The sequence below is a fragment of the Magallana gigas genome, chromosome 4 (genome assembly GCF_963853765.1).
Source record: "Magallana gigas chromosome 4, xbMagGiga1.1, whole genome shotgun sequence".
Classification (NCBI taxonomy): Eukaryota; Metazoa; Mollusca; class Bivalvia; order Ostreida; family Ostreidae; genus Magallana; species Magallana gigas.
In genome coordinates, this window is record NC_088856.1 from 35601893 (window position 1) to 35626053 (window position 24161).

Genomic DNA, 24161 nt, shown 5'->3' on the forward strand with positions numbered 1-24161 from the left:
TATAGTATAATAGTACTTTGTCAGCTGTTGCTAATGAAAAATAAAGAAGAGAAATATGATTTCTGAAAATTATGAATGGTTTGCCGTCATAGAACACCCCACGAACAACCTTAAATCGATATATATAACTGGTAGATGTTATAAAATGTAAGGTGTGGTCCTAAAATCAATATACAGTATACGGTGAAATGTATAAAGGAGAGGACAGTGATTTTTAAGTTGTCACAAGACTTCTGATTTACTGTCTGCCGATGCATGTGTTGTACAACCCATGCACGTGAAATCTGGTTGTGAAACCAAAGATAAAGGACTGTTTATACAACTACCCTCATATACCCCCCATGCAATGGCGTTTCTTTGTTGACTCTGGAGTTGTAAATATTCACGTGATCCAGAGATAAAGGGGTAATAAAACAATGTTCCACAAACCGCGTTGATACACACGTGAAAATTTCAGGTGCACAGGTGAATTTCAAGAAATGACTGATGAACCAAGTCAAACTCATTAGGAAAGAAGACTTTTAGGTAAGGTAATTGATGATTCATTATACTTTTTTGTATGTCGAATGTTGTGCGCGCGGGGGTGGGAGGGTGGGGGTGGGGAGTGGTGCAAAATCTAGGCCGGGGTAGGGACTTTAATGTTATTGTAAATATGTAAGGATATGATTATCATTCCATAGTTCTTACTAAACAGATGTTGGGTCTGCTTTGTTCTGCCTGACTTTCAGGATTTGTATAGAAATGTCAATGGAAGCCATTACTTGTATATATATATCGCTCTGATAAGATATCGGTCTGTGATCCATTCCAAAAAGGTGAAGCGCTGGCCAGCAAAACTAGCACTGGAGCGGCCCCCTCCCTCCTATTCATGTAAAATTCAGACTTATTTAATCCACGTTGTCAATTTAATCGATGATAGAATCTGGACCACCACCCACCCCTACCCCCGACCTAGTAAGAGTAAGTACCACTTGTTCAGACATTCATGAATCCGGTAGCCGAACTGTTTTGTAAAGCAGAAAAGTTTTGAATGTTCAGTTTATCTGAAATCTCACAAAACACCTTTTCTACTTCAGCAATTGTATATCATTATTTTCTCCCTTGTTTCACTCCACCGAAAATAAATATTTTCTTGACTAATTTGAAAAACAAAACAGATTTTTTTTCAGGATTGGTGCGTTCGTTACAAATCGCATGTACAAAGGAGTTTATAGTGTTAATATAATACAAAAATTTTACAAGCCAAGATTCATTGAAACAAGTAGTTTTTGTTCGAGGCTATCCTTCATATATATATCCGGTTTTGGCTTTGTTCGTGACCCAACGACCATTTTTTTTCAGCAAACACATATTTTTATTATTATAGGACAAAAAGTAAGAAAACTGCGGTTAATATAAAGGCTTATAGTCGCAGCAGTGGCACCACCACTGCGTAAACTATGTAAGGCAAATTTGGAACTATCAAGGCCAATTTCTTTCAAAGATGGTAACAATATTTCTCTAGCTCTCGTGTATGAGAGAGGTTTGGATTTGTTTACAGCTTTATATACATTTTGGGATTTTAAAAATATAACGACTGTTAAAAGATAATCTTCTGAAACTTTCTCTAACCTGAATATATTTATTCAACAACAACAACAACAAAACGGGGCACATATCGTTTCTAGTCTTTGCTATAATCACAGAATTTCATCTTCTATAAATATCCGTTTTACTCCTAGGAATGTTGATTTCAATATGAGTATTTTCTCACTTAATGTCATACATTATGATATTTGATAACTTCATAACATTTTTTTTAAATGTTCCCATAATAGTGGAGGACAAGTCCTTCATTGAAAAAAAGTGGTGGTGTGTGGGGGGGAGGGGGGGGTGTCAGCTGTATTTTAGAATCATTCGTTTGACCCAAAGTGACGGCAATAAATCTCACGTTATTTAAACTCACTGTCAACTGTAGTGCTTCCTGATTGTTCTGTAATTTTAAGTCAGAATCGATTTTCCTTTTAGCAAACTCAGAAAATTTAGAAAAATACGAGATATAAATGGCTAGAAATTTATGGATATCTGTCTTATCATATTTCGAAAAAAGTTATGATCTTATTAAAAAAAAATGATGTAAAAAGATAATGAATCTATAAATTGTGAAAAATATATTTTCACATACATGTATAGTCTTATATTGTCCTTTTTGGATATATTTCATTTTATGAAATAAAATATACAAAATGACTACTTTATATGAAATAGATCGGAAAGGAAATTGTTCTGCTTTTGAAATACAGTTGTACAATACATAAAAATCCCATGTTTTATGGATAATTCTCCGTAGTTTTCTTCTTACTTCAATTATGTAGCAAATTACTTTAATTTCATCATCACAGCCCATCCCTATATCCAATATGAAATAACCGATGATCTGTGTTTGAGAAACAGTTTTTTTTTAATCAAAGATGATAACGAACAGAATTATTATCAACTGTATGGTTTTATTAGTCTGAGATGTAAGAAATGCTGCTTCCTGTTTGGGTTTTTTCTTGTCATTATTGATTCGAACTGATACTGATACTGATACTGATACTGATACTAGTTCTGGTTTTATTTGGGTACTGGTGAATTTTTTTTTGACATCTGTCATGTTGTAAATATTAAATTTATTGGATGGTATATTATGTATTTCAGCCACCCAGTTTTTTTTTCCTTCAAAAATTTACAACGTGGCATATCGATCACCATCCTATATTGTTCTTCTTGTTCAACAGCAAACAGAATACAGAAGCAAAACACAATAGAATTATCGCACACAGAGGTGACGACTGACGGCTGACGACAGTTCTTCTCAAAACAATGGCGGGTGTTGGTAGGCAGTTCATTTTGCTGCTATGGAAAAACTGGCTCCTGCAGAAGAGAAAAGCTTGCGTGACGGTGTTTGAAATCGTTATGCCCATAGTGTTCGCTGTGATCCTTGTCTGCATACGTCTAATAGCGAAGAACGAAACGATCTCACAGTCAACAATATGGCCGCCGTTCAAACCAAATGACGTAATGCTTAGGGGATCCCAAATCGAAATCCTTTACTCGCCAAACACGACTGATATTCAGACAATGATGAACACTTTCCGCAATTTTTTACCAGGTTTAGGTATTACATAGGATTTTTTTTTTCATCATTCATGTTCCTTTTTTTTAATTTTTACTTGAATTGTTCTGTTGAAATTTTGTTTCGGTTTGACACAAAATAATTCTTTTAAAACTTTTTTGCAGAGCCCAATGGAAGCCAGTGGCATGGTAAATATGGCTCTAATATGATAATAAAATTTATTTTCATATTATAACATTGATAAAGAACAATATATTGAGGTCAAAATAAGCAAAACCCGTTTTCATTATAAAAGAAATTGTAATATGATGTTAGGAATAAAAATAATTTAAAAAAAAACTAAGTGAAACAATAATAGACCCAAAAAAATTGATATTTGCCTCGGCTTTTAGCCTCGGGGAAAAAATCTACAACTTGAGGTCTTCGTGATTAGATAGAAATTGTAATATGATGTTAAGAAAAATCAAAAAATCAAAAACTAAGTGAAACAATATTACACCAAAAATAAAAATTGACATTTGCCTCAGCATTTAGCCTTGGTAAAAATCTACAATTTGCAGCCGTCATAATTGGATAGAGCTAAATTAATATTCGTTAAATTGTTTCTTTTATCGACACACAGTGTACGGATTTGATGACGAGGAAGCCCTCTTGGATTATCATCAAAAGAACTACAAAAAAGTTCGAGCGGCAATTTCCTTTATGAAAGCAACTCCCAGTTTACCTAAGGATGTGGAATACACACTTCGCGTGGCTCGGAAAGATTTCAACGACAGGTGGCTGACCAAGAATGTCTACCCTTTCTTCCAACTGACTGGGCCCCGGAACAATGATTCAACGGGAGGTAACCCAGGTAATTCAATGCGTCATTTTTAATTTCCTCTTGTGAATATAAATGTGACATGCTTGCTTTGATAAAATACGAATAGTTTTAAAATGTGAATTGCTGACTGTCTATTTAAGTTATATTTTATTATTTATAAAGATCATAATATATTTAGGCATTTTAAAATTAATTTATTGAATTCAGTTATATTTGATTTTATTGCTGGTTTTTAAAGGATTTCACTAAAAACAATGTCATATATAAGTATACGTAAGTTTTGGTAGATGCTGAAAATATTATAGGGTTTTATTTCTACTCAATTAGTTTGTTAATCAGTGTCGTGATGAAATATATTACGTTTACAAATTACGTATACAAATACATGTACGTAAAGCCCAGCATCTCCACAATGCTATGCATAGCTTCTAATGTTTTATTCCTTTCATTTGTGTCAAAGTAACAATTAGCTTGGACAATGTGAAGATGATGACGATAGCTCAAACGTATTTCAATTTCCTTTTTTTTTTTGCAGACTATGAAGGAACCGGATTTTTGGCCTTCCAATACGCTGTGGACCTAGCGGTCATAAAACATTTCAACTCTTCGGCCGCCGTGGACCTTTTTGACCTTTTCCTGAAGAAGATGCCTTATCCCCCCTACACCAAGGATAATCTGACCACTATTCTACAAATGTACCTGCCCTTCTTTCTCATCCTGGGTTTTATACTGTCCGCCCTCCAAACCACCAAAGCTATCGTGTACGAAAAGGAGAAAAAGCTGAAGGTATAGGGCAACATTAAATCTAAAGCTGGTTGGTTCGATTTAACATCAAATTTTATGTACGCTTTTAAACAATGATTTTGTTTAATTTGCGTGTAATTGTACGTTTCAAAGTAGTTTTCCGTGTCATTAAAGCCCAATTTGAAAGAGGAAATGATTTGTAAGAATTTGTTTACAAAACAAAATTTATAATACACACAAAAATATAGATGCAATTACGATTGATACGTATAGGAAACGTAAATACAGATGTACATTTTGCTTTGTCTTATTCGAACTTTAGTTTCGCAACAAATAAACAAAACTGCATTATTCCATGCGAATTGTATTGCAACAAAAGATATTCAGTCTTGTTTCTCTACAACTTTTCAACAAAACACGAGCATAATATTAGAACATGATACAGTCATCAGGAAAAAAACACTCTTTATTTTTATTTAAAACAAAGACATGAAAAAAAAAACAATACCAAAGCAAAAGAAGAGCAAATTGAGAGAGAGAGAGAGAGAGAGAGAGAGAGAGAGAGAGAGAGAGAGAGAGAGAGAGAGCTGTAATTGAATGCCGAAAAAAAAGTTTGCTGACATGAAACCAAACATTAATCCCTCCTCCAACTTGTTCGTTGAAACAGGAATCCATGAAGCTGATGGGACTGAACTCGTCCATTTACTGGGCGTCGTGGCTGGTGAAGAGCTCCATCTATCTGGTCATCTCATCCGCCGTCTACTGCATCTTATTCTCCATTGAGGTCTCCGACAAGGGCAAAGTCCTGGCCAAGACAGACCCCTCGCTCTTCTTTGTCTTCCTGATCTGTTACTCCATCTCTATCATCTGTTTCTGTTTCATGGTCAGCACGTTCTTCAACAAAGGTAATTTCGGATTACATGTATTATATAATTTCGAACTTTATCATGATGTGACAAAGTCAAGCGTATTCCTCTTGGATTTTTTTTATATACTAACACATTTTAAAATGATCATAAAAAATAGCATGCATTCATGCAATTTTGAAAAGTTTTAAACTTGAATTTTGCGTGACATGTACTTCATAAACTACACTTGATTTGTATGAATTCATTATATTTGGGGATTTTTTATTTCCTGACACTTGTCACGTGATATCACATCATTAACCGGGTTTCCAACGAAAAAATCCGGTTATTAAAATGGTGAAAATTGCGGGCGGGCGGGCGGCTGCTAAAGGGCACCCTCATTGTACGGATAACTCCTCCTACAGTTTTCAAAATAGGAAGGTGTTCTTTTGCATATCAATTGTACATAATTATATCAGATGGGATTTTGATTTCTGATAATTTATGAAAAAATACCAGCTTTTGAATGTAGTCATTTTTTTGCAAAATATTGCATATAGGGTACTCCATTTCACTGGATACAGTAGGTAGTGTTTATCAATTCAGGGTTGACATGGATTATAGATACAGTTCACATAAAGCACCCCTGCGAATGTTATTGGGTGCGTTCAGAGTACTGCCGTTGGCATACAAAAGTTACCATTGGCAATTTCTTTTACCATTGGTATACCAACGGTACCAATGTTTGCCGATAAAACTTACCATAGGTAGACATTTCTGCAGACGATCTAGAGCTCTGTTAGCGATGGTAACTTTTTATGACGTCACAAAAATGGCGGATATTTTGTATGCACTGAAGGCAACAGATTAATTTCACAGCTTTTCCACCTTAAATCTTGTTGTAGCTGAACAATTCCTTTAAGCATTGTAACATTCCAAAAATACAACTGAAAAAAATTCCGTCCGTATATGTAGGCATGTTGCAGGTGTTTGGGGGACATTGGTTGGAATATGACTGCCATATAAAGCACCAAAACATTTTGAAATTGAAAGTTTTATCCAATTATTTGCTTAATTATGATGAAGGCTATCTATTTGGCCTTAATATTTTTTAAGGAGGAGAAAATACTCTATAAAAAACTTCCTTTTGAAGATGTTCTAAAACCGTTCAGCCATGCATCGAAAGTTCTCAAACGTAGTTTCCACAAAACACCAATAATTCCTTTTCAACATTAGGGGTGGGGCCAATTAGATTGTTGTTAGTATTAACCATAGCATTGACTTTCAAATGTGTCCCTGGACAAACAGTATCAAAATCATCGGTGTCTATATTATGGTATTAAAGTAATTGCATAGTTATGACTCGCTCTAGCCATGTTTTTCCAAAGATATACACACGTTTTATGGGAGAAGAAAGACTGTAAGAAAAAATTCCTTATTGTACAAAAATTATTATCTTTTGGTGCAAAATGATCAACAAGGCAAAAATATTGCATCTTGGTTTGACATTTTCCGCTAAATAATCAGCCAGTGTTACCAATGGTACACGAAAGGTACCATTGTTAACATTGGTAAATTTCCTACTATCTGTACCCTAAAACTCGTTCAGAGTATATATGGGTCCAATGGCACCAATGGCACGAATTCTTACCATTGGCAAACTGGTATTGGTACCACTGGAAATACACTGAACGCACCCAATGTCATTCAAATTTTAGACCACGTGGTTTTATTTGACCCTTTCAGTTTCGCAGTAACAATCGTGCCTCGTGTTTATAGTCTTTTTCACAGAATCTAGGTTCTTTTAGTCAATTATAAAATCTAGAGGTTTATTGATTTTAAACTTTATCTTCATTAATTGGTGAATAAAATGTGGTCTACAAATAAATGTGACAACACAAAAAAACAACTAACATGCTTAAAAGAGATCCCTTCTGAGGATTAATTTTCGATCCGCGCCTGACCTAGCTAGTAATAACATCAATAGTGAAATAGACTATACTATTTTATGCAGAATGTTCTTTGAAAATGGCTCGATATACTAAGTTTTTATGCAAAACAGACACCCATTATTTTTTTTAAACATGGTATTGCACCATACAAGCATCAATCATGGCTATGATTTTATTAAGCAATCCAATGTTTATATTTCCAATCACTCTACACGTGTTTGAACACGAACGATAACTCTGTTCTGAATATTATCGTTTAATATAAATACATGTTACTGTTAGATGGTGGAATAAGACATACATCTTAAAAGCTTTCCACGTTTTAATATAAATCAAAGTAGGATATAATATGAAAAACGACCAGTACTTACGTATTTTGAGAATTTTATCCGAACACTTGTTCTTCCGCTCGAAATTTCACATGAATTGAACACATCTCGGTGAAGTCTCGTGAACTTTCATTCCAGCACCTCTGGATTATTACGTACTTAGCAACGATAAAGAAAACATTCCGAACACATTCGCAGGGGTGAAAGGAAACCCGGTTTGCTGTCACATTGACAGCTTTTCACTTGTTTTAATTGCATTATTTTGTAATCTATTTTTAAGTTACATGTAATTAAAAAACTGCATGCACATACCATAAAAATTTTATGATAACATCGGGTATTTTTCACAGTAATTCTTTAAATACCTGCAATACATGTAGTACCTATAATACATGTAGCACATTTTCCCCTTTCTCTCATTAGCTAACTCGGCCGCCTTTGCCAGTGGTATTGGGTACTTCTGCACGTACGTGCCATACTTCTTCCTCCAAAGCAGATACGAGACGATGGCCAGATCAGAGAAACTCGGCATATGCATTCTTAACAATATGGGAATGGCATTTGGCATAAACACCATCGGTTTATACGAAGGAACTGGTAAGAACATTTGATTTACTTGCTTGGTCCTTTTTACCACGAATTCAAAAGAGCAAAAATATCGTACGCGTGCAGTCTACGCGTTACCTTTAATTAAACAGTGGTACTACACTTTAAGGTAACAAGACTAGTATGCCTACCAAACCTTTTGAAAGTACCTGAATATAGATTATTGATGCCAACTGAAGATGATTGATCGTGTAGAAAATAATGCTTGGTGTGAGTGTAACTATATTTGATTCTGTCGTCATAGGTTATGGTGCACAGTGGAATAACTTTGCCAAACCAGCCACTGTGGACGATAATTTCTCGCTGTTGGACTCCATGCTCATGTTGCTCGGTTCCAGCGGCGTGTATTTGGTGATCACGTGGTATGTTGATGGCGTATTTCCGGGAGAATATGGTGTACCGTTACCATGGTATTTCCCATTGTCGGTGAGAATAATTATTTTAATTTTAATTACTTTGAGGGATAGAAATTTCAGTTTTTATTTTTCAAGAAAAACTGTACACAAAAATTGCACTTTTGTTTTCTAGAAAAATTACTGGTGCGGAACGACTCGGAAATCATCAGCAAAAAGCGATACAGGAAAGTTGGATCCTAAATACTTTGAGAGAGATCCGAATGCCCTGTCTATAGGCATCAGCATAAATCATCTCCGAAAGGTCTCTCTCTCTCTCTCTCTCTCTCTCTCTCTCTCTCTCTCTCTCTCTCTCTCTCTCTCTCTCTCTCTCATCGTTTACTAGTATGTCACAATGACTAAATGAGTTGATGCATTAGTGCAGAGATATGAAGTTAGATTTGAAAGAGTTAATAAAATGTGACATTTTTTTAGGAATTTGGAAGTGGAAAAAGGAAGAAAACAGCTGTAGCAGACACAACGCTGAATATATTTGAAGGTCAAATTACAGCACTTTTAGGTCACAATGGCGCTGGAAAAACTACAACCATGTCTATGCTAACAGGTAACTAACCTAAAAATTCTTATTTCTTAGATTTGTTTTACTATTGACGACACATCACGTTTGTTTTTGATAAATATAACTACGTGTATGATGATGATGATGATCATCGTCATCATGATCATGTTGATGATGATGATGATGATGATGATATTGATGATCATGATGATATTGATGATGATATCGATGATGATACCGATGATGATCTTGATGATGGTGATAATCTTGATGATGATCATGATGATGATGATTGTGATGATTCTCTATCAGGGTTCCTGCCTCCTACATCTGGTACAGCCGTTGTAAATGGATATGACATTTCTGAGGACATACAGAATGTGAGGAAGAGCCTGGGTCTGTGTCCTCAGCATAACATCCTGTTTGACACGTTAACCGTGGAAGAACACTTGCAGTTTTTTGCACAGGTACAAACACTTCATTGTGAAGACGCTCTTTTTTTGGAAAAAAAATTAGAAGAACTTGATCAATAAAATTTGAAGAGAAAACGATCAAATACAGAATTCTGAGGAAAAGTATCCATTTTTAGACATATTTTGTTTGAGTTGACAATTGACATGAATCGAAAATAATGTATTGTTACAGCTGAAAGGTTGTCCCAAAGACAATGTTCAGAAAGAGGTGGATGAAATGATCAGAGTTCTAGGTCTGGAAGCCAAGAGGAAAAGTTTTTCTATGACACTATCTGGTGGACAAAAGAGAAAGTTGTCTGTTGGGATAGCACTAATTGCAGGATCAAAGGTAAGAGAAATACTATGATTAATATGTTGATCGAATCTAGACTTCTTGTCATATCATTATACAGTACTCAATTTTTTTTCCATTTTTTTTTCCAATTACATGTACTGGAAGTATATTAATAAAATAGATTTCAAAGCTTTCCTTTTCACAGTATTTTGGATTCATATTAATTTTGTCTGTTTTACATTAGGTTGTAATCTTGGATGAGCCAACGTCTGGTATGGATCCTGCGGCTCGGCGCCAAACTTGGGAAATTTTGCAGAAATTCAGGGAGGACCGAACAATGATTCTTTCTACTCATTTCATGGACGAAGCAGATCTTCTTGGTGACCGCATTGCAATAATGGCAGATGGAGTTGTCAAGTGCTGCGGAACATCTTTATTTCTGAAGAAGTTATATGGTATTTTTTTCATTTAATGAAGTTATATGGTATTCTTTTATGGTATTCATTTCAATGAATGCATTCATCCAAATGCACAGATGATCTAATGAATGATGGAAAATTAGAAATGCGATGTTGTGATGTTTTCATAGCTGGAATTTAAATAAACTTTGATTTTACAGGAGCCGGGTACCATCTTGTAATGGTAAAGGATCGAGATTGTGACGTCAAAGCTGTAACGAACGTCATCAAGCAACACATACCAGCAGCCGAGCTAGAGAGTGAAATCAGCGCCGAGTTATCCTATCTTCTGCCGTTTGAAGAATCCAAGAAGTTTGAACAGTTATTCAATGAAATCGAGAAAAGGAAAACAGAGCTAAAATTGAGCAGTTTTGGAACGTCTGCTACAACTATGGAAGAAGTTTTTCTGAAGTTAGTGCTCTGTCTCTAATAGTAATTGAGAATTGATTGTAACCTTTATTACACAAATGTGTTTTGATTAAGAAAAAACCAGGTGCAGCCTGTTGATAATTTCAATCTGGTCCTGTACAAAATATTCTTTTCCTTTGATCTAGGGTAGGCGAAAGTAGCCAAAGAACGGAAGAAGAAGAGGAAATTCATGCTCACCATCAGAAGTCTCTCAAGTCTTACGATAACATGGGTTATGGCAGCATTACTAACATTGCAAACGGAGTCAGCAACGGGTCCGCCGAAAAAGGCCAAAATGGCGTCACTGAAAAAGGCCAAAATGGCGTCATTCAAAATCTAAAGATTGCTAACGGAGAGTCATTCATAGGTAAAAGTTTAGTGTGTTTCATGGTTAATTTTCAAATTGATAACTACTGACGACACTAGAATAAAAACATTCTTAAAATGAAATAACAAATCAAAACGCAACCAAAATGATAAAAGAAATTGAAGTGTGAAGTTGTAATTGCAGGTTTCAATTCTGGTTTAAAGAAAAATTCTGGAACAACATTGGCCTTACAACAGTTTTTCAGCATGTTTGTAAAGAAGCTGATACACACCTGGAGAAACAGAACAGTGACGCTTGTTCAGCTTCTAGTACCTGTTATATTCACCATTCTTGCCTTGACAGTCGAGAAAACCCTACCAAAACAAGAAGATGAACCGTCTTTGCTATTAAACCTAAAGGATTTCCCCAACAGTGTGGCCATGTATTCCTCAAAATCAGCGTTTCCCGAAAGCACTTCAATGGCGGCTGACTATGCGAATTATATAAAAAGTCAAGGATATCAAGTTTCTAAATATGATAAAACTCCAAACGACTTTGACAACTTTATCATTGAAAAAACCACCGAAATTGGACAAGCATTCTTTAAACGCAATTACATCGTCGGAGGTCTGTTTGATATTGGTAGCGCCACTACTGGTAGCATAACGTCATATTTCAACGGGGACCCACTCCATGCCAGTGCAATAAGTTTAACCAACACAATGAACGCAATGCTCAAACATTACACCGATAGCACCCACTCCATCAAAACTACAAATTTCCCTTTCCCAAGACCGCTGAACGAATCCAGCCGGGGCATCGGATACGCCACAAGAGGCACGGGATTCACGATCGCTTTCTGTATGCTATTCGGACTGGCCTTCCTGTCAACGAGCTTCATCATATTTTTGATCAAAGAAAAGGTGACAGGCGCCAAGCACCTTCAGAAGGTGAGCGGTGTCAGCTCGTACGCCTACTGGATGTCTAACCTCGTCTGGGACTTGTTAAACTACCAGGTACCCATCCTGTTGATAATGGTATGTTTCGCAGCCTTCCAGACTCAGGCATACACCGGCGACAGCCGCCTTGGACTTGTTTACGCCATGTTCTTCCTGTACGGATGGGCCTGCATGCCTTTCGTGTACATCTTTTACTATGTCTTCAAAACGCCTGCTTCCGGAATGGTTGCCGGAAGTTTACTCAACATTCTTACTGGTACGCCATTTTGTATTAGATTGAAAGTTACACACAAACTTAAACATATTAAAAGTGGAAAGTCGTGTAATGATATATCGTTAACAGTAAAATATCTACCCAATTATTTACGCCCTATTTGCCATGCATTGTATTGAGAGGTAGCGAAATTAAAAAGGACCTAACAGACAGAAAAGGTTTTTTTTCTTTTTTTTCTTCAACGGTGTTAAGGGCTATTTAAAAAGGTACGAACTATTTTATAAGAATGGACTACAACAAAATAAAATGTCAAGGTTTTGAAAAAAAATTGTATGTTATGTTTTCTAGGTCTTGCAACAATCATGGCTGTGTTCACTCTCCGCGTCCCAGACCTTGGCATATCAGCTGACATATCGGACACCATTGATTGGCTCTTCACTATATTTCTTCCTAACTACTGCCTGGGACAGACGCTGATGAATATGTACGTGAACTATGAGTACATCGACACGTGTACAAAACTGAACTACGAGACCATGTGTGCTCTTAAAAATCCCCCAATCACATCATGTTGTAGAGGTAAGAAAAAGATTTATTCTTCGATTTCTCATCAACTTAACTTTTTATGTGTATACTGGATATCTTCAATAATGTTTTTCCGTTTATTTAACAGATAAATGTGAAAAGAATTGTTTGATTTTCGACACTAACTACCTCGCTTGGGAGACCCCAGGAGTGGGGAAATACTTCGTTTTCATGGCGGCACAGGGTGTTTTCTATATGACTCTTGTGTTTCTAGTCGAGTTTGGCGTCATTAGTCGAATCCGATATCTGATTTGTAATCGTGATCCTCCCATCGTGAATTCGGCAGAAGTCGGAACAACAAGTGACGCCATTCCTGACGATGATGACGTAGAAGACGAAAGACGTCGCATCAACAAAACTAGCATCGACAGCCTCCTTAAAACAGATTCTCTGCTTCTACGCAACCTCAGTAAATCTTATGGTTCGTACTCCGCTGTGAAAAGTGTGTGTGTTGGAGTTCCGCAGCAAGAGTGTTTCGGACTTTTGGGTCAAAACGGAGCAGGGAAAACTTCGACATTCAAAATGTTAACAGGAGACGAAATAGTGACAGGGGGCAATGCATATCTGAACGGATATGACGTCAAAACAGATCTAAAAATGGTAAGCAATCGCAACTTTTCCGGCCTTTCTGAGAAGCGGAGAAATCTACCAGAAAGAGCGATTGTAATTTAAATAGCGAATTTAAAATAAATGAAGTGTTAAAGAAGAAATCATGTATTGTTTCCTATGTATTGATATCAATTTGTACTTCTTTGACAGGCATATTTATCCTCATTTAAATTTGTCAAAAAAATAACGGAATCAGTATACTGGCACAGACTTTGATAGAAGATGAATTCCTTAAACTTAGAGCAGCTCGTTCACTCCTGAATATCGTTCATTTAACTAATTAAACTAAGAACACATTATGAAAGAAATAATATAGTGATAGGAAAAAGAATTTGATGGCGGTATTAGATTTTACCTGCAAACAATTTTTTTAAAGAACCGTATCTCCAGAAAGTGCGTAGTGCAGCATACATCACGCATTTTTCGTTAATAATGAAAGTGAACAAAATCGTGATATGGGTTCATTGGCTGAAAGTAAACTGAGAAAATGACGATGATGAACTTCATTGAACCCTTATTTGAAAAATCATACGCACATACATACGTCAGTCTACAAAAGATGTGCGATAATATTAATATTGGTCATCCTATAGATGGTATACATGTACCAGTATTATGCACAAAAATTAACGATATTGATTTTTATTGATTTGCAGGTACAACAAAATCTAGGATATTGCCCCCAGTTTGATGCGTTGATTGACCAGATGACTGGAAGAGAGACCCTTACAATGTACGCCAGACTCCGGGGAATAAAGGAAAATCAAATCAAGGGGGTTGTCAACGACCTACTAGAGATCATGATGCTCAGGAAATATGCTGACAGGCAGTGCGGCACGTACAGGTAGAGATTTACCTTACATTCATAACATAAAGTTACAATGTCTTTGAATGAAATACATTTAATAATTACATTAACATTACTTACTGCAACATGTACTTTAATATTACACATTTTATGATAACATTTACATTTATTTACATATTGCAACATTTTCTTTGGATAAAAGATGTTTATTGAAAACATTTATACAACATACTGCAGTATTTCTTTATTTTTTCATTTTTTTTTTTTTGCCTTGCGATATTTGTATTTAAATATGTGATATTACATTACTTAAGCAAGAAAAAGATATTATACACTTTGATGAGTTAAAGGATGCAATACATTTTGAACTTATTTTAGTGTAATACATGTGCAATAATATAATTAATTTGACAACCCCCTTATTTTGATTTTCCTTTATTTCCCGGAGTCTGGCGAAATATTAATAATATAATGAAAATGTTTTGTTTGAATAATTTTATATATGCCTTACACATTCAATACTTTTATGAAATAATAATGTTTGATTTTGATTTTTTTGAAAGTGGTGGTAATAAACGTAAATTAAGCACAGCCATAGCTTTGATTGGAGACCCGCCTTTTATACTTCTTGACGAGCCAACCACTGGAATGGATCCTGCAGCAAGACGACAGCTCTGGAATGTTCTCTCACAGGTCCGCGCTAGTGGAAGGACGCTTATTCTTACATCTCATAGGTATCGTCTATAACTGCTTTTTTGTGTGATTAATAAAGTGCATTTTGTCTAGATTTTCTACTTGGTTTGTTTTCTGCTTAACAATATTAGAATAATATTTCAATACTTCAATTTTGATACGTACAATGGTGCTATTTGTACATCATGGAATTTTTTTTAAATGTTTTAGCATGGAAGAATGTGACGCTCTATGTACAAAACTCGTTATCATGGTTAACGGAAGGTTTGTTTGCCTGGGAAGTGCCCAACACCTCAAGAACAAATTCGGACATGGATATACTCTAATAGCGAGACTTGGGCAATCGAAAGATGGAATCACAGCTTCATCGGAACCCCTCAAAAACTTCATAAAATCCACGTTTCCGGACAGCATAATCTTTGACGACCACCAGGGCTACGTGCATTTTCAAATTCCAGACAACAATGTCGCCTTGGGCAGAGTATTTGGTGAAATGGAGCGCGCGAAATCTCAGTTTAACATTGAAGACTACTCAGTTCACCAAACAACTCTAGAACAAGTATTCTTGAGCTTTACCAGACACCAGGAAGCACAAAGCGTGCAAGAGGAGAAAAAGAAATGTTGTTGTTGTTGCTTTTGTTGTTAAGGTTATTGGTTTTATTGCATGCATATATATATATATATATATATATATATATATATATATATATATATATATATATATATACACACACACACAATTCAGGACAAAAATCACTTATTTAAAACTAAAATGTTTATTTTCCTTCAAGAACATTGTTATTGTTTGTGTATATATTTGTTGTTGGGACGGTCTGTCCATGTATTGTGAACAAAATTAGTATGTGTTATGTTTTTAACAAATTCTCCTCATCTTTATTCTTGAACTACGTACTAAGTTATATTGTTTATGGGGCATTTTATTTCTTTGATATAGTTTACTTTTTTAAATCAATGAAGTTCTTTTCATCCGTGATTCACGTTTCATTTCTTTTTACCTTTTTTAGTTTTTGAATGTTTTAAAAAAAATTTGAATCCTATGTTAAAAATAAGAGGTTATTATAAAAACACTACTACATTGTATTTTTTCTCTTGAAGATGTTCTCATACATAATAAATTATTTTATTATCTTTTTAATTAAAAAAAAATAAGAAATTGTGTTTGTTTTATTAAGGTGTGTGTAAACGTTACATTCAATCACAGACACTGTGTACAATATTATACTTTCCACATAGTGTGTGTGCGTGCGTGTGTTCTCGTCATCTTTAATAAATCCCAGATCTGTTTTATTTAATGTCAAGTGACATTTTATGACATTTTGGATAAAAGACAGGAATAAATCAATCCTGACCGACAATCGATACATTAGCCGCAAATATCAAAACAGAACCATGCAGGAATACATAATGTAGAAATCCGTATATTAAAGTTTAAAGGATTGTGTTACCCATTCATTTTTTGTCTCCATTTTTATTAAGTAAAATACATGTGAACGTAAATTTTTCCAATTTATCGGAAGCTGAATATTCGAATTCTTTTTACGTACCATACTTTTGTAAAATTTGGGTGTTGTTTTTTTATTAAACAAATTTAGAATTTTTAATAAACGTTTTAAAATGTATGTACAAGTGACAGATGAAAAGAATTCCAGTCAAATAAGAAAAAAATATGATATGACAGTTATTGCCACTTTTACCGATGTAAAAAAATACATGACCTGAACAAATGTCATTGTATTTTAGCTTAAACGTTTGAAATACTAACATTAGGGATTGTAAAGACTAAAATTGAAAACAAACCTGAAAATTTAATATTTATTGGCCGCTTCCTTGGGCAATATTGTAGTAGATTTAGCTGACGCAATGCAATAAAACCAAAACACTGTACCACTGTACGTTTGCTTTGGATGTCGCACAGTTTACAGTCATACAGACATACATTGGTTATATCGTATATTGTTAGTATACCTTCTGTGTACTGTCTCTGTAGCTATAGTTTGACGTATTTAAGATTGGTGTTTGATGTAACTATGTCTACATAAAATAATTGTATCGGTTTTTCAAAAAAAAAAACAACAACAAAAAAACAACAACTAGAAGTCACTTTATCATTCTTTTATTTGTAATGTAATACAATAATTTCAAGTGTGTAAATTGCGCAAACGGGTGAATTCACCTAAAGCTACGACACTCCAGAACAGGTTGGCGAGCATTATTTACTTTACAAATTCCTAACAAACCCGGAGCTTTTAAAACCACACATTTCTTTTTTTAACATTGTTGTTTCTTGCAACTTTTTGATAACATGTACTTATATAATACGAATACGTAATTTATAATGAGGTTGGAGATATGAGGTGGTTAAGAATGATAGTTCAAGAACTGTTTTAAAAACTGCAGTATTTACAGAATACCTCGGCTACTACGTCATCTAACAATTACGTCATCTAATAATTACGTAATCCACCACCGATAGTTTCAAGTTTAAACACCTTGTCACTTATGTTTGTAAGAAACCTTGCATCTATCGCTCATCGTCTGGCCGTGTGTCACAATGTCACACATCAAGAAACTCAAGAAACTGGGACGGGCGTGTCTCATTGATTCCTCAATATGCAGCATGTCACGTGACACCTTTTCCGGTTGGGTGCCTCGATAATGAAACTCCCTTTATCAACTTCCTGTATTTCCTGTTAAAGGAGTAAATTTGCAATTCATTTTGACATGCAAGTAAAATTAATCTGTAATAAAAATACAAGTATCGTTTGAAGTCTCTAAAATAATATTTTTCAAACAAATGTACATGTATCAGCTTGCATTAATGAAGCTTACAGTTTTGCATGTAGCTGTCAATATAACAACTAATCAAAAATAGTTTCTGTATACTCTGTGCAACATAAACAATTATTTTTTTTTTACAAACAAAAGAATTTGATTGAAGTTGAATTGCACACATTTTCATTAAAAATAGAATAGCAAAATCTCTTACTAATCCATTAATGCATGGCTAACTTAAAGGAATCTTTTTAAATATTGTCTTTGATAACTTTAGGGAATACTAATCACAAATAAGGTTTTTGAATATTAATTTTTACATTTGACATCATTAAATGCTGTTTCTAAAACTTACAATTTTCCAAATTCAGTTACAAGGACTATGCATAACGCCATTGAAATCACTCCGAGAATAGACGCCATGAGTCTCCAACTATCTGAGAGCCAGTCCTATGAGAAAAAAAACCCCGATTAATTCATAATCTCAAAACATAGATAAAATTTTCCTTTTATTTTGTGTGAACGACTTTTAATAGGAACAATCTATATATTGTTTTGGGTTTTGTTTTTTTTTCTTCTAAATCTCAAAGCCGTTAGCAGTGTTTCGGGGGTATTCCGTGCATCAAAATGATGCTTAGCAATATCATTGATCAGTGTTTTTAACTTTGGGACTATTCACAATGCTATTGGAGGACAAACCTTCACCAGCAGGCTAACCATATTACCAAAAAATTTGCTACCAGTACAGGTCTATCAAAATTAACTAAACAGCGATTTTATTGTTGGGATGAGTTAAAATAATTAACAAATTAAGTTGTCAAATAAAAGCATAAGATTTTACCATAGGACTGAATTTATTTTTAATTTTTATACCTTTAATTTTTTAACACTTTTCTTTAAACTACCGCCCTAGAAAAAAGTTGGTTCTACATTGTACCCTGAATACATCTTTTATCACGCCTTATAATTATCCCTTAACTCATGCTTTTCAAAGCTCCGGGAAAATCGAATGAAATTTTTTCCTAGAACATATAAAAATAATCACAAAACAACAGGTAAGTGTACATGTTTTACAGTATTTAAAAACGTACATGTAAGTATGGATATTTCTTGATGTGTGGGATTGCTGGATAGACCATCACAACTGGATAAATCTTTTTCTGAATCCTTGCTTTATGTTGAAGACAAACTTCATAAAAATCATTTTCAGTCAACAGCGAATCGTTGCAAGCAAACTGGAAGGATACCGTGGTCATTCCATCATTTCTAGATTTGCTGAAACACACACACAAAAACAATTAGAATTTGACCTTTTTTTTAAAAAAAAATTGAAAACAGAATGACTCTTTTTAAATTTTCGCAGAATATTATCATTATTATTATTTAAAAAAACAAAAAAACAACAACATTAAAATTAAGAATGTTAACCTGGAATTCATTTCTATTCGTTCAAGGTAGTAATCCCATTTATCATCAACACATCCAAATATTGATGACATCTCGTCAAAAATGTCTGGTATCATTTCAAAATCGAGGCTGCCTTGAAACATTAAACCAATTGTGAAGTCTGATTTTTCAGTCGTGTTACTCTTTTTGTGTGTGTAAATCGAATCACTGCATATTTTAAAAGGTGAATCAAGGCATTTCAATCTTGTAAAATTTCTCTTACAATTAGTTTCATTTTTCTGAAAATCAATAATGTTTTCACATTCAGAACTCCAATTTGCCAAGCAGTGTCCATGCTTCATGCTTTCATTACAAAATCTTTCGCAGTGTTTGCCAAAGAAATTAACCTCACAAACAGCCGTCCCATTTGCACTGCAATTTCCATGTGGCATGCTGCTGCTGTTACAAAATACTTCACAGTCTGGACCATAGTAATTGCTTTCACATTCAGAGTCCCCATTTGCCAAACACCGTCCATGCTTCATGCTTTCATTACAAAATCTTTCACAGTGTTTGCCAAAGAAATTAACCTCACAAACCGCCGTCCCATTTGCAATGCAATTTCCATGTGGCATGCTGCTGTTACAAAATACTTCACAGTCTGGACCATAGTAATTGCTTTCACATTCAGAACTCCCATTTGCCAAACACCGTCCATGCTTCATGATTTCATTACAAAATCTTTCACAGTGTTTGCCAAAGAAATTAACCTCACAAACAGCCGTCCCATTTGCAATGCAATTTCCATGTGGCATGCTGCTGTTACAAAATACTTCACAGTCTGGACCATAGTAATTGCTTTCACATTCAGAGTCCCCATTTGCCAAACACCGTCCATGCTTCATGCTTTCATTACAAAATCTTTCACAGTGTTTGCCAAAGAAATTAACCTCACAAACCGCCGTCCCATTTGCAATGCAATTTCCATGTGGCATGCTGCTGTTACAAAATACTTCACAGTCTGGACCATAGTAATTGCTTTCACATTCAGAACTCCCATTTGCCAAAAACCGTCCATGCTTCATGATTTCATTACAAAATCTTTCACAGTGTTTGCCAAAGAAATTAACCTCACAAACAGCCGTCCCATTTGCAATGCAATTTCCATGTGGCATGCTGCTGTTACAAAATACTTCACAGTCTGGACCATAGTAATTGCTTTCACATTCAGAGTCCCCATTTGCCAAACACCGTCCATGCTTCATGCTTTCATTACAAAATCTTTCACAGTGTTTGCCAAAGAAATTAACCTCACAAACAGCCGTCCCATTTGCACTGCAATTTCCATGTGGCATGCTACTGTTACAAAATACTTCACAGTCTGGACCATAGTAATTGCTTTCACATTCAGAGTCCCCATTTGCCAAACACCGTCCATACTTCATGCTTTCATTACAAAATCTTTCACAGTGTTTGCCAAAGAAATTAACCTCACAAACAGCCGTCCCGTTTGCAATGCAATTTCCATGTGGCATGCTGCTGCTGTTACAAAATACTTCACAGTCTGGACCATAGTAATTGCTTTCACATTCAGAACTCCCATTTGCCAAACACCGTCCATGCTTCATGCTTTCATTACAAAATCTTTCACAGTGTTTGCCAAAGAAATTAATCTCACAAATAGCCGTCCCATTTGCACTGCAATTTCCATGTGGCATGCTGCTGTTACAAAATACTTCACAGTCTGGACCATAGTAATTGCTTTCACATTCAGAACTCCCATTTGCCAAACACCGTCCATGCTTCATGCTTTCATTACAAAATCTTTCACAGTGTTTGCCAAAGAAATTAACCTCACAAACAGCCGTCCCATTTGCACTGCAATTTCCATGTGGCATGCTCCTGTTACAAAATACTTCACAGTCTGGACCATAGTAATTGCTTTCACATTCAGAACTCCCATTTGCCGAACACTGTCCATGCTTCATGCTTTCATTACAAAATCTTTCACAGTGTTTGCCAAAGAAATTAACCTCACAAACAGCCGTCCCATTTGCAATGCAATTTCCATGTGGCATGCTGCTGTTACAAAATACTTCACAGTCTGGACCATAGTAATTGCTTTCACATTCAGAGTCCCCATTTGCCAAACAACGTCCATGCTTCATGCTTTCATTACAAAATCTTTCACAGTGTTTGCCAAAGAAATTAACCTCACAAACAGCCGTCCCATTTGCACTGCAATTTCCATGTGGCATGCTGCTGTTACAAAATACTTCACAGTCTGGACCATAGTAATTGCTTTCACATTCAGAACTCCCATTTGCCAAACACCGTCCATGCTTCATGCTTTCATTACAAAATCTTTCACAGTGTTTGCCAAAGAAATTAACCTCACAAACAGCCGTCCCATTTGCACTGCAATTTCCATGTGGCATGCTGCTGTTACAAAATACTTCACAGTCTGGACCATAGTAATTGCTTTCACATTCAGAACTCCCATTTGCCAAACACCGTCCATGCTTCATGCTTTCATTACAAAATCTTTCACAGTGTTTGCCAAAGAAATTAACCTCACAAACAGCCGTCCCATTTGCACTGCAATTTTTATGTGGCATGCTGCTGTTACATAATACTTCACAGTCTGGACCATAGTAATTGCTTTCACATTCAGAACTCCCATTTGCCAAACACTGTCCATGCTTCATGCTTTCATTACAAAATCTTTTACAGTGTTTGCCAAAGAAATTAACCTCACAAACAGCCGTCCCATTTGCACTGCAATTTCCATGTGGCATGCTGCTGCTGTTACAAAATACTTCACAGTCTGGACCATAGTAATTGCTTTCACATTCAGAACTCCCATTTGCCAAACACCGTCCATGCTTCATGCTTTCATTACAAAATCTTTCACAGCGTTTGCCAAAGAAATTAACCTCACAAACAGCCGTCCCATTTGCACTGCAATTTCCATGTGGCATGCTGCTGCTGTTACAAAATACTTCACAGTCTGGACCATAGTAATTGCTTTCACATTCAGAGTCCCCATTTGCCAAACACCGTCCATGCTTCATGCTTTCATTACAAAATCTTTTACAGTGTTTGCCAAAGAAATTAACCTCACAAACAGCCGTCCCATTTGCACTGCAATTTCCATGTGGCATGCTGCTGCTGTTACAAAATACTTCACAGTCTGGACCATAGTAATTGCTTTCACATTCAGAACTCCCATTTGCCAAACACCGTCCATGCTTCATGCTTTCATTACAAAATCTTTCACAGCGTTTGCCAAAGAAATTAATCTCACAAATAGCCGTCCCATTTGCACTGCAATTTCCATGTGGCATGCTGCTGTTACAAAATACTTCACAGTCTGGACCATAGTAATTGCTTTCACATTCAGAGTCCCCATTTGCCAAACACCGTCCATGCTTCATGCTTTCATTACAAAATCTTTCACAGTGTTTGCCAAAGAAATTAACCTCACAAACAGCCGTCCCATTTGCAATGCAATTTCCATGTGGCATGCTGCTGTTACAAAATACTTCACAGTCTGGACCATAGTAATTGCTTTCACATTCAGAACTCCCATTTGCCAAACACCGTCCATGCTTCATGCTTTCATTACAAAATCTTTCACAGTGTTTGCCAAAGAAATTAACCTCACAAACAGCCTTCCCATTTGCAATGCAATTTCCATGTGGCATGCTGCTGTTACAAAATACTTCACAGTTTGGACCATAGTAATTGCTTTCACATTCAGAACTCCCATTTGCCAAACACCGTCCATGCTTCATGCTTTCATTACAAAATCTTTCACAGTGTTTGCCAAAGAAATTAATCTCACAAATAGCCGTCCCATTTGCACTGCAATTTCCATGTGGCATGCTGCTGTTACAAAATACTTCACAGTCTGGACCATAGTAATTGCTTTCACATTCAGAGTCCCCATTTGCCAAACACCGTCCATGCTTCATGCTTTCATTACAAAATCTTTCACAGTGTTTGCCAAAGAAATTAATCTCACAAATAGCCGTCCCATTTGCACTGCAATTTCCATGTGGCATGCTGCTGTTGCAAAATACTTCACAGTCTGGACCATAGTAATTGCTTTCACATTCAGAACTCCCATTTGCCAAACACCGTCCATGCTTCATGCTTTCATTACAAAATCTTTCACAGTGTTTGTCAAAGAAATTAACCTCACAAACAGCCGTCCCATTTGCAATGCAATTTCCATGTGGCATGCTGCTGTTACAAAATACTTCACAGTCTGGACCATAGTAATTGCTTTCACATTCAGAGTCCCCATTTGCCAAACACCGTCCATGCTTTATACTTTCATTACAAAATCTTTCACAGTGTTTGCCAAAGAAATTAACCTCACAAACAGCCGTCCCATTTGCACTGCAATTTCCATGTGGCATGCTGCTGCTGTTACAAAATACTTCACAGTCTGGACCATAGTAATTGCTTTCACATTCAGAACTCCCCTTTGCCAAACATCGTCCATGCTTCATGCTTTCATTACAAAATCGTTCACAGTGTTTGCCAAAGAAATTAACCTCACAAACAGCCGTCCCATTTGCACTGCAATTTTTATGTGGCATGCTGCTGTTACATAATACTTCACAGTCTGGACCATAGTAATTGCTTTCACATTCAGAACTCCCATTTGCCAAACACCGTCCATGCTTCATGCTTTCATTACAAAATCTTTTACAGTGTTTGCCAAAGAAATTAACCTCACAAACAGCCGTCCCATTTGCAATGCAATTTCCATGTGGCATGCTGCTGTTACAAAATACTTCACAGTCTGGACCATAGTAATTGCTTTCACATTCAGAACTCCCATTTGCCAAACACCGTCCATGCTTCATGCT

At 35.8% G+C, this 24161-nt stretch overlaps 1 protein-coding gene and 1 long non-coding RNA gene across 3 annotated transcripts; one reads left to right on the forward strand and one right to left on the reverse strand.

The window, feature by feature from the left end:
* Positions 1 to 212: 212 nt before the first annotated feature.
* Positions 213 to 15791, forward strand: LOC105347865 (phospholipid-transporting ATPase ABCA3). 2 transcript variants are annotated; one of them, XM_034449715.2, is made up of 21 exons: positions 213 to 530; positions 2760 to 3139; positions 3262 to 3285; positions 3720 to 3950; positions 4456 to 4706; positions 5332 to 5569; positions 8217 to 8390; positions 8644 to 8825; positions 8928 to 9056; positions 9227 to 9356; positions 9624 to 9778; positions 9957 to 10112; positions 10303 to 10513; positions 10678 to 10927; positions 11071 to 11291; positions 11436 to 12446; positions 12753 to 12983; positions 13078 to 13589; positions 14255 to 14442; positions 14970 to 15140; positions 15310 to 15791. In XM_034449715.2, the coding sequence occupies exons 2-21, from the start codon at positions 2845 to 2847 to the stop codon at positions 15743 to 15745; spliced, it is 5196 nt and encodes a 1731-aa protein (XP_034305606.2). In that variant the 5' UTR covers positions 213 to 530; positions 2760 to 2844; the 3' UTR covers positions 15746 to 15791. The 2 variants fall into 2 exon arrangements, with proteins under 2 accessions (XP_034305606.2, XP_034305605.2); XM_034449714.2 differs by having other exon boundaries at positions 213 to 525.
* A 1497-nt stretch (positions 15792 to 17288) lies between these two features.
* Positions 17289 to 19705, reverse strand: LOC105347678 (uncharacterized). Its single transcript, XR_010712546.1, has 4 exons — positions 19321 to 19705; positions 18984 to 19167; positions 18248 to 18342; positions 17289 to 17807 (listed from the first exon to the last, which is right to left on the reverse strand). It is a non-coding gene; the product is annotated as an uncharacterized lncRNA (long non-coding RNA).
* Between the last annotated feature and the right edge of the window lie 4456 nt (positions 19706 to 24161).

What these genes read in the sequence shown, in the direction of transcription:
- LOC105347865 (XM_034449715.2), top strand. Translation starts at nt 2,845, where the DNA reads ATGGCGGGTGTTGGTAGGCAGTTCATTTTGCTGCTATGGAAAAACTGG. An exon ending in CACTAATTGCAGGATCAAAG is followed by an intron (nt 10,113 to 10,302) that starts GTAAGAGAAATA and finishes GTTTTACATTAG; the next exon opens with GTTGTAATCTTGGATGAGCC. An exon ending in AATCACATCATGTTGTAGAG is followed by an intron (nt 12,984 to 13,077) that starts GTAAGAAAAAGA and finishes TTTATTTAACAG; the next exon opens with ATAAATGTGAAAAGAATTGT.